At 34.5% G+C, this 13447-nt stretch overlaps 1 protein-coding gene across 1 annotated transcript in view; it reads right to left on the reverse strand.

Annotated features, from left to right (window-relative positions):
• The window catches only part of LOC106468118 (rho family-interacting cell polarization regulator 1-like), a 105723-nt gene extending 95204 nt beyond the window's left edge, over positions 1–10519 (reverse strand). Inside the window, exons 1-2 of the mRNA XM_022396425.1 lie at positions 10424–10519; positions 7684–7890 (exon numbers count right to left, since the gene is read on the reverse strand). Of these exons, the coding sequence (XP_022252133.1) occupies positions 7684–7879 (196 nt within the window). The 5' untranslated portion in view covers positions 7880–7890; positions 10424–10519. The remainder of the gene's footprint in view (positions 1–7683; positions 7891–10423) is intronic.
• Between the last annotated feature and the right edge of the window lie 2928 nt (positions 10520–13447).

Genomic DNA, 13447 nt, shown 5'->3' on the forward strand with positions numbered 1-13447 from the left:
CACAGGAATCGAAACCCGGATTCGAGCGTTGAAAGTCAGCAGACATACCACTGTGCCACTGAGGAGCCTCCAGATAATTATCAAACATTTTTGTTTAGAAAAAACTTTATATTTTATCTGTTATTCTCAATACTGAGTTTCTGTACAGGTTCGGTAGATTTGACCAATCTTGTAACCCCCATAAAAAATTAGGAAATAAATATAAATTATGCCTTTTTCGTTCTAGAATGACTACAGATTATAACATGAAAACACAAATGTTTAGACTAAATAGCTTAAATCTCATAACATTATATATTTACATATGTATATATTATTTTTATTTTACTGACCTTCCAGCTGTGTCTGATTAACACTATAGAAGTTGCAATGATGCGGCTCACGTGCAGTCATGTTACCATATACATTAGTATAAAACTGGCTTTTACAAAGTGACCTGTCTTGGCTTTGTTCTAGTGGACCAATATTTTGTAAAATACAATCATATTCTGGTTAGAAAACATTATGTACGTATATATATATAATTACTATTTACAAGTAAATTCTTAAATTTCAGTTATTTTTCTTAAAACATAAAACAGTAAATAAGGAAGTATAGAAAAAAAAATGATCTATTCTACTTATGAACTTTGTACTTGTTTGCCACTTGCCATTATTTGCTAAGCTTTGTCAAATTTCACACATGGAGTTTTATATCTGCATTTTAAAATAACAAAAAAAGTCATAAATTACTATAGTAATACCACAGAAATTCACTATAATTTATTAGGCTTAGTAACTAAGCTGTATTTGGGTCTACAAAAATTATATTTTGAAAAACATTTTCACTTACTCCTTCCTTCCCAGATGCAAGACAAAAAAGAAAAAATCTTGGGAACTTTCCACCTTCAAGAGCCAGAAACCCACATAGGGAAAATTCTGAGCTTTTCTTTGGTTATAAAGCCATAAAGGAGCAAAGAGATTGTTCGTAAGGAATCATTTCCAAAAATTGAAGAAGTGGGCAGGGCCATTGTGTTTTAATCACTAAATATAGTAATATTTCAGCAAATAGAAAAGATAGGAGGTTTTTATTTTATATTCTAGCTTGTCAATATTGGTAATTTGAGTTTCTAATCCGTAAGAAACTATAAACTTTGTATTTGGACATCACGAACATATAATTTGAATCAGAGCTACATTCAACATACAAAAATCAATATTTAGGAATTTATTTTTTAATCTTTACTTTTAAAATATGAAATCAACTAACGTATAATACTAAAATTTGAATTATAATCTACAACTGATACCAAACATATTGACAGACGATCATAAAACAGTAGTTCAATAAAATTTTCAATAAAAATTATGGCAGTAATATTATTAGACAGCTTTCATTTACTATCACATTCTTCAATAGTTTAATTCCCTTTTTAAAAAAGTTATTTTATCTTTCATTATCAATGAAATATGATATAAGCTTTGAGTAACTTGATTATGTAATGTACAAAAACCAATTAATGAGATATATAAAGTTTTGAAACACATACCTGTAGGATAATAGATTTATTTCTGGACAACGTTTTGTCCCTGACAGTGAGACATGATCATGGAACAACATTATCCCACAAATAGCTTCTCAAAACTTCATATTGTTCGTAAGTTAAGTAGATACCTCTTAAAAACGAAAATGAGTTATATTAAATATAAAATGTAGTTATTAACCTAACATATAAGCAAAAAAGTGACTATAACAGAACCATAGTTTTATTAGCATGGCTCTTGACTTCCACATTAGTGTTTTCTGTACATTCATTTTGTGTAAAAAGAAGATTGCATGTAAACATTTAAGCTGCTCTCATGATGACTTAGTAAATACTAGTCCAACAGAATTTAAAAAAATTATAAGGCATTATTTACAAAAAATTTATTCAACAGGAAAAAAAGTTTAAATAATTAGCAGCAGATTAAAAACAATGAATGACAAACAATATGTGACAGTGGAGTATATAAAGATTTAATCAACCAGAGTGATGCAGTAGTCATGCATCACCATGATACTTTTAAGCCCTACCTATATATATGATTTTCACTGAGAATATAAACTTTTGAGTATGCATGATTTTTACTTCATGGATATTTCTTCTAATTCTTTCATTCCATACTTACCTTTTTCATGTTTGTTGGAATTAAATTTTTAAAACAAGTTCTTCATACATCATCTACATTTTGAAATGGTTATAAGAATATTATTATTGTCATGGTTTGTAGCCTATATTATCAGCGCAATCTAAATTTTAAGTAATTACAGAATGAATTTGTACTAAATTGTCTTAAGGTTACAGCACACACACGTTTGTTGAAGTTTTTTTATTTTACATGTACTTACTTTGAAAGAATTAAGAATGATCTTTTTCCAAAGGTCACTGGATCATCATTTGAGGCAAAAATCTACTTGAATTGCATCATGATTCTGCAAGAACCATAAAAAGCAGACAGACTGGTTCATTTCATTACCTGAGAATGTGATTAAACCTTGTCAAATTCTCATTCCAGTTTTAATTAATTTAATGTTACATTACTAGCCTGAGTAAGTGGACTGATCGCTAGACACCCTCGTTCGATCACAGAGTAGTTCTTCTCATTACTCAACAGCTTTTTACTGGCATACATTATGGGAAACAGTTCACTTACATGTTCTTGCAGAAGTACAGCTCCAATTCCAACGTTTGATGCATTGGTCAGAACAATGAACAGTTTGTTGAAGTCTGGCATTCTAAAGACTGGCAAACTTCCTAACTTGTTCTTCACCTTCTGGAATGTCATCTTCTGTGGTTGTTCCTAATTCACCTTGCCAACCTTTCTTGGTTAGGTCTGTCAGTGGTGCAGCATAGTTTGGGATGAACTTCTTATAGTATCCTACTAATCCCAGGAAGGATCTGACTTGCTGCTTGGTCATTGGAGCACCTTGTATGTGGGTTAGTTTCTTCTCTTCCACGGCTATCTGTCAGTTGCCCATCTTGTGTCAAATAAAGTCCAGCACAGAATAACTGATGTAGTAATTAGATGGTCTGATAGTCAGACCTGCTGTCTTCACTCAGCCAAACATTTCATTGAGTATATTCAGGTGGTCTTCTTATCTAGCTGTGTGGGTCAGAATATCATCCACAAAATGCTGGAGGTCTTGTACAACATCTTACCCATCATGTGGTAGAATTTCACTGCTGAGTTGACCAACTGCACAGTGAGTTTGTTGTTGTATGGTGGTAGAAGAGCTAAGACCTTCATGAGTTTCTGCAGTGAAGAGTCTTTCTTATCAGCTTCCTTCAGTTCCTATAGACCTACATATAGTTGCACCCATTAGGTCTTCTTCCCTCTTGAAGTACCTCTTCATCAGATTGGCATGGTAGATCTTGGTCTTCCCATCCATTTTCACCTTACAGTCCTTTCTGTTGACCACTTCCTGTACTTCTGAAAGTCTTTTGACTGCACGGTGAGTTTGTTGTTGTTGTCTGGTGGTAGAAGAACTAAGACCTTCAATCCGACCTTGAAATGTTAGTCCTTGGCCTTCTTGTCATAGAAGTCCTTCTGACTGCCTTGAACTGCATACATACTTTCTTGAACGAGTTGACAGGTCTCCTCCAGTCAGTTTCTGAGGCCTAACTTGTTCCTCACTTCTAATTCTTCTTCTCCTATCCACAGTTCTTTCAATATCTGCATCAGACCTTGTACTGTTCTTCCATACAGTAACTCACAGGGTAAAAATCCTGTACTTGCTTGTAGGACTTCGCAGAAAGCAAATATTACTGCCTGCAGGCACCTGTCCCAGTCATGTGGTCTCTCTTGGCACATCTTCTTTAGCATGCTCTTCAAGACTCCATTGACTCTCTCACAAAGTTCATTACATCTGAGGTTGTATGGAGTGGTAAAAAGCTACCTAATGCTGGTGAGTCTGCACACCTCTTACATCAGTTCTGAGGTAAACTGCATTCCTCTGTCACTCAAGATTTCTTATGGAAAGCTGACTCTGCAGAACACTTCCAGGAGGGCTTCTGCTACTCTTTCCATCTCTATCTTTGCCAGACAAAAGGCTTCTGGATAACATGTCATGTAGTCAACTACTGTCAATAAGTACCAGTTGCTGTTGTCAGATATAGGTGCTAGTTGTCCAATCAAGTCCACAATTACTTTGCTGAATGGCTCTTCTATGAGAGATATCTCACCAAGTGGCACCTTGTCCAGCTTCCCTCTAGGTACTGTCCTTTGGGAGATATCACATGACCTGCTTAATCTGGTCAAATTGTCAATGACCCCCAGCCAATGGGAGTTACTGGTGATTCTTTCTGCTGTCTTCTTTGCTCTTAGGTATCCTCCCACAATTGACTCTTGAGCTAACTTTATCACTTGAGTCCATATTCGGTATTATGATCTATTTAAGTTCTTCAGTAGAACTGCCTTGATAGACCTGGTACAGCACTCCCTTCCAGTCCTCTATTCTGCAATTCCCTTTGCCCCTTGATCTTGTGCTCAACTTTTTCCTGGACACTGTTCCAAAGTTTCTGCAGTGAAGAGTCTTTCTTATCAGCTTCCTTCAGTTCCTATAGATCTAGATTCAGGATGACACTTTTCAAGACTTGCAGGGGCTTGATATCTTGCTTGCTCTTCTTCCCATGAGCTTTAGTGGTGACTGCAGATGCCTCATCAGCTTTCTTTCTGTCTTGTTCCTCAAAAATTCTACTGCCTGATATATTGCGAATAACCAAGCCATAGATAGGTGCCTTCATACACATGGCCTCAAGGTCTCCCACATAGTATGGAGTGTTAACCTTATTTCTTGCTGTGGGAAACTTTATCACTGTCCCACCAATCAGCATACACAAATTTACCTTGTCCATCATCTGGTCATCAGGAACTAGACTGGTTCTCACTGCTGCACCAAGTGTCTCATAGGACTTTCACTTCCTTGTCCCAGACATAGCTTCCACTAACTGGCATGTTGTGGTTTGTTGGCATCTCAACGTTTGTAACATGCTCCGATCAACACTGGCACCGTTAATTCATGTGCTAACTTGAGCTGATCATCAATCATGCACTGTTTAATCCTTCTTATGGTGAATCTAAGGAGTTGTCTCTATTTTGGTGCTTCTGGCAGCAGCATTCATAGTGACAGTCACTCTTTTCTTGTTTCTCACCAGCAATCTTTTTGTAGAAAGCTCCAGATGCTTTATGATGACATTTCTGCAGTTGCTTGTTGGTGATGGACTTGCACTCACTTGCAATGTGCCCCATTTTGTAACTAGCATAGCATCTCTTCTCCTTGTAACTTTGTTGGTATTCTGCTACTGATCAGCCACCCCTGGTTTTGACTTTAACTGAGTATTATTGGACTTACCAGTTATTACTCCCTCCATGAGCTTCCATATACTGTTCTGCCAGCTTGATCATCTCATCCATGTCTTTCAGTGCTTTCCCTTTTAGGAACAGTGAAATTTCAATAGAGCATGTGATCATGAACTGCTCACATAATAGTTGAACTGCCAGTCCTTCAAATCTATCTTCACACTTCTTCATGTCAATCTACCTTGTGAAGTATTGCTGTAGACATGTTACAAACTGAAATATAGTTTCTCCAGTGTCAGGTTGTACTTCTCTGGATTTCCAGCAAAAACCTTCTTCGGTAAGTTCATGGCATTTCAGCAAGGCCACTTGTAACTTGCCATAGCCCATAGCATCTTCTGATGTCATACTCACACACACTTGTAGGCCTTTTCCTGTGAGAAGAAGGCTGAAACAAACTGCCCAGTCACCTTTGTCCCAGTTCTGACTTTGTGCAGCTTGGGTTTGATGGCCCTGACCCCACTGTCATTGTTGGGTCCTTCATCTTCCTGTTGGGTGAGCTTGGCAATCTCAATTTGTTTTCTTATTTTCTCCATTTCCAGTCTTTCCTCTCACTGTCTTCTTTCTCTCTTCTCTGCCTCTCCTCTTCTTTGTTGACATTCTTCTCTCTCTAGGCATCAACATCTGCAAAGAATTGACTAGCAAGTAAAATAAAGAATTTCAAGATCTACTGTGCCAGTACACAGATGCCTTCAAAAATAGACAAGGCAAGACAGGCCTTATGCAACACAAGATTGAGCCCATGATCAGAGATCCAGTCAAGGTGAAGCTCTACCAGATGCCTTATGCAATGAGAGACTAGATGAAGAAAGAAGTTGAGGCAATGTTAGAAGTTGGAATAATAGAGCCTTCAAATTCAGCATACCGTTTACCAGTGGTAACTGTAAAGAGGAAGGATGGCTCAAACCATTTCTACATAGATTTCCAGAAGCTGAACCTTATGACAAAGTTTTTCGAACATAGGGGCAACCCAGAGGCTACCATGGCAAAACAAGATGGGGCCAGGTTCTTTTCCATGATTATTCTCAGTAAAGATTATCGGCAGATCCTTATGGAGAAAGGATCTAAAGAGAAGACAGTATTTGTGACACCAGATGAATGCTACCAGTTCAACAGGATGCTGTTTGGGTTAGTGACATACAACCACATGATGAGAAAGATTTTGCACTAAAACACCAAAATCGAGCATTATGTGCATAACATTCTTATCCACACGGCGAGATGGGAAGACCACCCGAAGAAACGCAGAGAGCTGTTCAGGAGAATGAGGGGCAGCAGGTCTGACCAACAGACCATCTAAGTGCCACATGGGTTATTCTGTGCTGGACTTTGTTGGACACAAGACAGAAGAAAAGCTAACCCACATACAAGATACACCAGCTTCAACGACCAAGCAGCAGGTCAGGTCCTTCCTGAGGTTAGCAGGTTACTATACGAAGTTCATCACAATCTATGCTGAAGTCACTACACCACTGACTGACCTGACCAAGAAAAGCCAACCCAACAGAATGAAGTGGGAACAACCACAGCAGATGGCATTCCAGAAGTTGAAGAAAATGTTAAGAAATTTGCCAATCCTTAGAATGCCAGACTTGTCACTTGGGTTCTAAAGTAACTGGACCAGCCTGTATGGGCTTTGACAAACAGATAAGATTATTTAAAGCTCTGGATACAACTGTGGTAATTAACTGTGTAATGAACATTTGTATATAAGTTTGACTTGTTTTAATATACTATTTTGAAATAAGTGGACTGTGTACTGTTTATATATTGTTGATATTTATTGCCAACAAGTCACAAACACCTACTGTAAAGAATCCAGCCCATCCACACATAAAAACCTGATAATCATAATTTTGATTAGTTGATTATTTTCATGACATTAATCAATTAGTTTACACAACACTAATCAATTTAATCTCTGATCATAAGTAACTGATTATATTGATTGATCGATTGAGTCACCTAGCTTTATCTCTGACAAGAATGAAAGCCCACTGTGAGGTCAGAATAGTATCTTCAACTCCACATATAAATTTATTTTTTGAAATATATGCAAAATAAAGAATATTTAGCATTACATGAGATACTGAAGTTGCAGCTATTGTCACATCTGGCAATTAGTAATATTACTAATCAAATATACTATCAAAAAATTGTGGTGTTACTGCTGTAGCTGCTTACACTAATAATGCTGTTATTATCAAGTGACAAAAAATTAGGAAGTGTTCCTATTATTGTTGCTTTCACCAAAGATGATTATTGCTGCTTCTATATCAAGGCAAAAACCTTACTATTTACACCTACCACGGGATAAGGTGCTGCTGTTGCTACTGCCTCCACCACTGATACTGCTACCATCTGTATAAGAACTAGTAGGTGTTCCACCTGATGATGCTGTTCGACGATGAGAGAAGAGTCCTATCAGAGACCTACTGCGAGACAACACCCCTGGTGTTGGATCAGGGGAGTGTCTTGCTTTTAGTCGCTCATTTATGGACATCCCAAAGAAACCTAAGAGAAAAAATGCAGGCAGCAGTTCTTTGATGTTTTGTTGTAATTCAGCTGTAGTCATATTTAAGTCTCAATTTCAAAAAGTGAAACTTGTAACACATTTTAATTTGATTACTATCTTACATACAGCAAAAAAATTTAAGTTGTATGATGAGATAATAATTTGGTATTAAAAGAAAAAAATTAAATTTTGAACTTTTATTTGTTTTGGCAGAAGAACAAGTCAAACATTTTTCTGATATCAAATACAATAATCTACCAATAGTCTAGTAAATTATTCTATTTATTAAAACAATGCATTATAATCTAGGATGATTAAATATATTAAATCTTGTTTTTACATTTATATTTTACAATTTTTCTCAATACAATATTCCTATGCCAATGAGATTTGTTCTTGAAGAAATTATGTACATACTGAAAACGAAACTAGACTATCTATACAAGTATAATAGTAATTACAAGATGGCGAACTAACACTTTGCCTGGAAGATCAGGACTATTACAATAATCTATGAAAAAGTTTCAACTCATGACAAGGTAAAACTGTCACCGACTAAAATTACAATCTAGGGAAAAATATTAGCTCCAAGGCTATATGAATGATGATGTTAAAATGGATACAGTTTTAGTTTGAGAGTGAGCACAGCTAAAATAATAAATCACACATAAAGATTTAGTTTGCTACATGTACAAAACACCATAACTATAACCATATGTGCTAAGTTATATTTGGAAGCCATATGATAATATTTTACATACTGTAAAGTGTCACATGTACTACAATAACTTTCAAGTAAGATATTTAATATATGATCAAATACACTGCACTAAAAACCAAATTCATAGGGAAAAAAAAAGACCTTTATATTTATGCCCTGTGTTACACACAGCCAAACTACCCAGTGTAAATAATGTAAAACAGCAAGTATCTGAAAGTAATACAAGTGAGCCAAACTGTCTTCATAAAATAATTCCAAATTCAACACAATCTTTTTTGAGTTCTACAAGTGAACATTAGAATTTTTATACAAAAATTAAAGTTCTGCCTGAAACTCTCATGGCACAGTATATAAATCAATTAACTTTTTCTTAAACATATTTCACAAGTTACAATGAGAATCAGTTTTTAAGCCTGATGTTTATACGTATATATGCAAACTCACATGTATATATGTCACTTCAACACCAAATAATCTTTAACAGTGGAATGTTTCCTATCAAGTTATTTTATCCTCATATATTCAAGCAATTAATGATATACAGACATATGTAAGTTCTTCACCAGGGGCAATCCTACACATGACAAGAAATCTTTCAAAATACCACAAATGACATCTCTATTGAGTAAAAATGACTAAAGTGTTGATTAATGGATTAGTTTGTTTTCTTAAGTTGTAAATGTCTTTTATAATTTTACTAACAAGATATATTCAGTGCATTTTAACATTAATAAGATTATTTATTTTGCTACTTGATAATTTGTAAGAAATTTTGTGGAAATAATTTTCTGTAACAAGTTTCGAATAATGAGTATCCTTGCTAGGAAGAATGACTAGGAATTTTGTTCCAACTTACAGCAAAAAATAAAACCATTTAAATCTACAATTATTTTTCTTTTTCCTCAATGTTCAAGTATGAGGTCAAAAAGACTAAAACTGTGGTTTACAGAAATGTCATTTATTCTTAACAGTTAGACACACAATATATTTCATTTTTCTTCTATTTTTTAAAAACTTCTTTCTGCCTGAAGTTGACATACGATTAAAACTTGCATGTACTAATGTAGCTCTTAATCACATAGTGTTAAATAATCCTTATAATTCTGATGTGTAGTAATATAAGTAAAAATTTTGCTTAAATAATTTAACCCAGTTTAAGACCGTAAAAATTATCAGGTGATTTGTTAACATAAATAGCGTCTCAATCACTAATAATAGTAACATGTTTGTCGTATTCCAGACAACCTAGAGTCCTGTTACTGAGCGAAAGCTCGTCGGAATTGGATATAGGAAATATAGGGTTGTTGGCATATTATTTTACACTCCTCTTTATTTTCTTATTGATAATTTGTATGTTCAAATAAAGTGGAGGTTTGTTCAATTCAAATGGTAGAGGTATTTATGGATTAACTAGAAATACAGAGATTAGGGAAACTGCATATATCTATATGTATACATATTTGTTAGTGTGTCGATTATGGTTCACATAAAATTTAGTTTTAGTATTCTAAACTGGGGAAATGAAGGATAGCATGAAGCCAATTTGTATACCAACAGCATGTAACCCAATACTGCATGTTAGTTAGATGACAAAACGTTTAGGTAATCAAAAACTCGGTACTATAAGATGTTTTCTGTCTTTTGTAATATTGAGCACTTTCTTAAAAACAAAACGAAAAAAATTAACAAATATATGCCAACTTTACTAATTCAGCTCCTTGCTTGCTAATTCACTTATCCAATGATAAACGAAAACACACATTTCGTTTGACTATAAATAGCGCCACCACTAGCTTACTTTCATTACTTACTATTATAATTTCATGGTGCACCTTTAACAAACAAATTAGTCTAACGAAACTCCTTGAAAAACAGACGAAGTTTGAAAAACAATAGCATTCGCACAACGACAACATGGCATGCAGCCAAGTAAATATTAAATACCTCTTCTGAGACGTCAGACACGAGATATTAACAGTTATTTTTTTTCACTGAGTTTATTGCAAATCGAAATATCACTAAAGTATAATTGATGAACAACTAAAACACATCAAACAACTTATAAAGCAAATGTTCAACTCGGCGGTTACGGATACAAACTAGACATAAGCCTTGCACTTTACACTTAATGGTGTAGAAATTCGAGAAAATAAACATATTTTCTAAATTTGACTAGGTAGTATGATGAAATGAAATGCTGGGGCAATCAAGATATGAACATTACAAGATAGTAATATCAAGTTTTTGAAATCTAGACTTGTAGTTTATGTTGATAACATGGATATATTCATGTTTTTATTAGATGCGTATACAAACAAAAGGGGTGTTGTAGTTGGATGATTTCGACAGCAAAAGGCCTTTAATAGCATATATTAGTATTTCTATTTGAAAATAAAACTTTGCACCTATAAACAATTTAACAGTTCTATACCTGGGATCTGATAAAATTCATATTCTTTAGTGTTTTGGATAATATTTCTAAGCACTGGTTTCCAGTAAAACAAGATAGTGTGTTAACATTTAAAGTACATTAACTGTACGAAGGCACTACTAGAGAGGCCTTTATTTAATATTAAAATTAATCGGTACGGCCTAGTGAGAAACCTTTAAAAAGCCAGTTAAAAACATTACTAGTCTTGAAAGGTGATATTTCATTAGAGTTGTTACTCTGAACGGCCATTATACTTCGTCACCTTTGGATATAATAACCACAACTCTTTTCACTTAAATAACTGAATTTCATTTGGGAAATGTTATTCAAACCAACCAGCCTGATGAGCTCTGATACTGAGTGAAAGTTCCCGCCGACATCGGTCTACTTCAAAGTGTAGTTAAAATGAGTTATACCCTATGATCCTATGTGAAAACGCCTACCGAGCCAATCAAGATTAAAAATTATAAAATTACATTATATTTTACTAACATGTTGCTTTAACACTTTTACCCCCCCCCCAAAAAAAAGAAATCATGTTTCTCTTTCTGGTTCAATAAATCCTATAATAATAACCATTAAAGCCCCGGCGTTTAAGTATTTTGCACATTGTGATATTACTTTGTATTTACAATATTGTTTTCTAAATGTTAACATTTTTGTTATGTTTATTGCCAAAACGAAGTTTTTTGTTTGTTTTTTATCGTATATTTGACTCACCGATAACTTGAGAACACCGAAACATAAAATGACGATTTTTTTTTGTATGGTCTTTTTATATACCCCTTTGGACTCCCGTTGTATGCAAGTTCAGGATGAATATATTTAAGCACAGTTGTAAAACCTTAGATATCTGACGCAGTAGACATTTACTTTTACGTTTAAATAATTATCGAACAATGAATTAACTTGGTTACGAGTACTTGTTGTGTTTCAACGTTTTTGCTTATCTCGTTATAAAACACACCTTTTAAATACATAAAAAAATCTGATTCAGAATTTATAGTGCAGAAAACCTAAACTGGCGATATATCACCACTTTCCAGGTTATAGGTGTGATATGAAATCACAATACTGATAATAATTTCAACTATGCCAGTCTTTACTGGCTCATTCGTTATACACCAGATTAATTTGTACGACATTAACAATTTAATTTTTTTATCTAGTGTGCTCTGACCCTCTTTTGGGTTACTAAAGAATGGAATAGCTGAAAAGCAGACATTAAGATCCTAATATGGCCCACTGCATCACAAGACAATAAAGAGGGAGGCAAATGTGGTTTCAATGGTTGAAGATAATTTTGAATATGTTAGTTGACATAAACAATACAAAAATGTCACGTCATACACTCCACCTTTATGGTAACATGGACCAAAGTTGTGTTTTAATACAGCAGGTATATGGAACAGATGCGATCTCATATGTAAAGGTTCTCTGTGAAGTATGGAATTGATACTTGCTATAAATGGTGTGCATGTGAAGACACGTTAATTTTGACAAGGTTTAAGTAGGTATTCTATAGAAAACTTAGTGTCAAGAATTTTTGAAGGCAGTTAATGTGTATGGAAATGGATCCACGTTGGGAGAAGTGCACTACTTGATCCAAAACAGCCCAATAACATTGATGGCTTAAGTCGCAAATCTATTACACTGTAGATTATCTAACGGTTGTTTGCACACTGTGCTATGCATTCTGGCTTCCTCTGATTAACACGCAAGAGGAAGAGGAAAGGGCTTGCACATTTTTTTTTTATAACTCTCATTCTAATCAGATTATCTGCAGAAGAATTGTGCAAAAGAAAATGCTAGCCTACTTTCCCAATTTAATGGATGGTACCAATTCAAACAGGCAAAGTCATATACTAAAGAACCTCTCAGACAATTTTATTCTGCTCCATCACAAAGAAACGCTGCAGATTAACTGATGTGGCATCAAAGATTTACTTTTGTGATGCCTCTATGATACAGTAGCAATTGGCCACCCAATGGGAGCTAAAGACCGTTATACTTCACCCTGGCTACATCAATGACAACACCTACTGGTATTTTGCTTGTCCTTTCTGTTAAAGAGCCTCCATTATAAAATATGAGGATAGAAATGCTCACCCCAACTCACATCGTATAAGCTGATATATATATCATCAGATATGTAGTAAATATACAACTTTGTAATTATTTCACAAGTGATTAACAAAGAAAATAAATTACTGTAATTAAATTAAATGTCCGCATAAAATACTGGTCGACATCTTTGAAATCATGAGTGGTAAAAATACAACATGCCAAAAGCAATTTAGCTTATCTGTCACTATACTTTAGGAAATTTTATCCAAATCTGATATAAGCTATTTCAGGCCCTTACTGATAATCTTTGTTATAAACAATCTAATTCATTTACACA

The sequence above is a fragment of the Limulus polyphemus genome, unplaced genomic scaffold (assembly GCF_000517525.1).
Source record: "Limulus polyphemus unplaced genomic scaffold, Limulus_polyphemus-2.1.2 Scaffold2879, whole genome shotgun sequence".
NCBI lineage: Eukaryota > Metazoa > Arthropoda > Merostomata > Xiphosura > Limulidae > Limulus > Limulus polyphemus.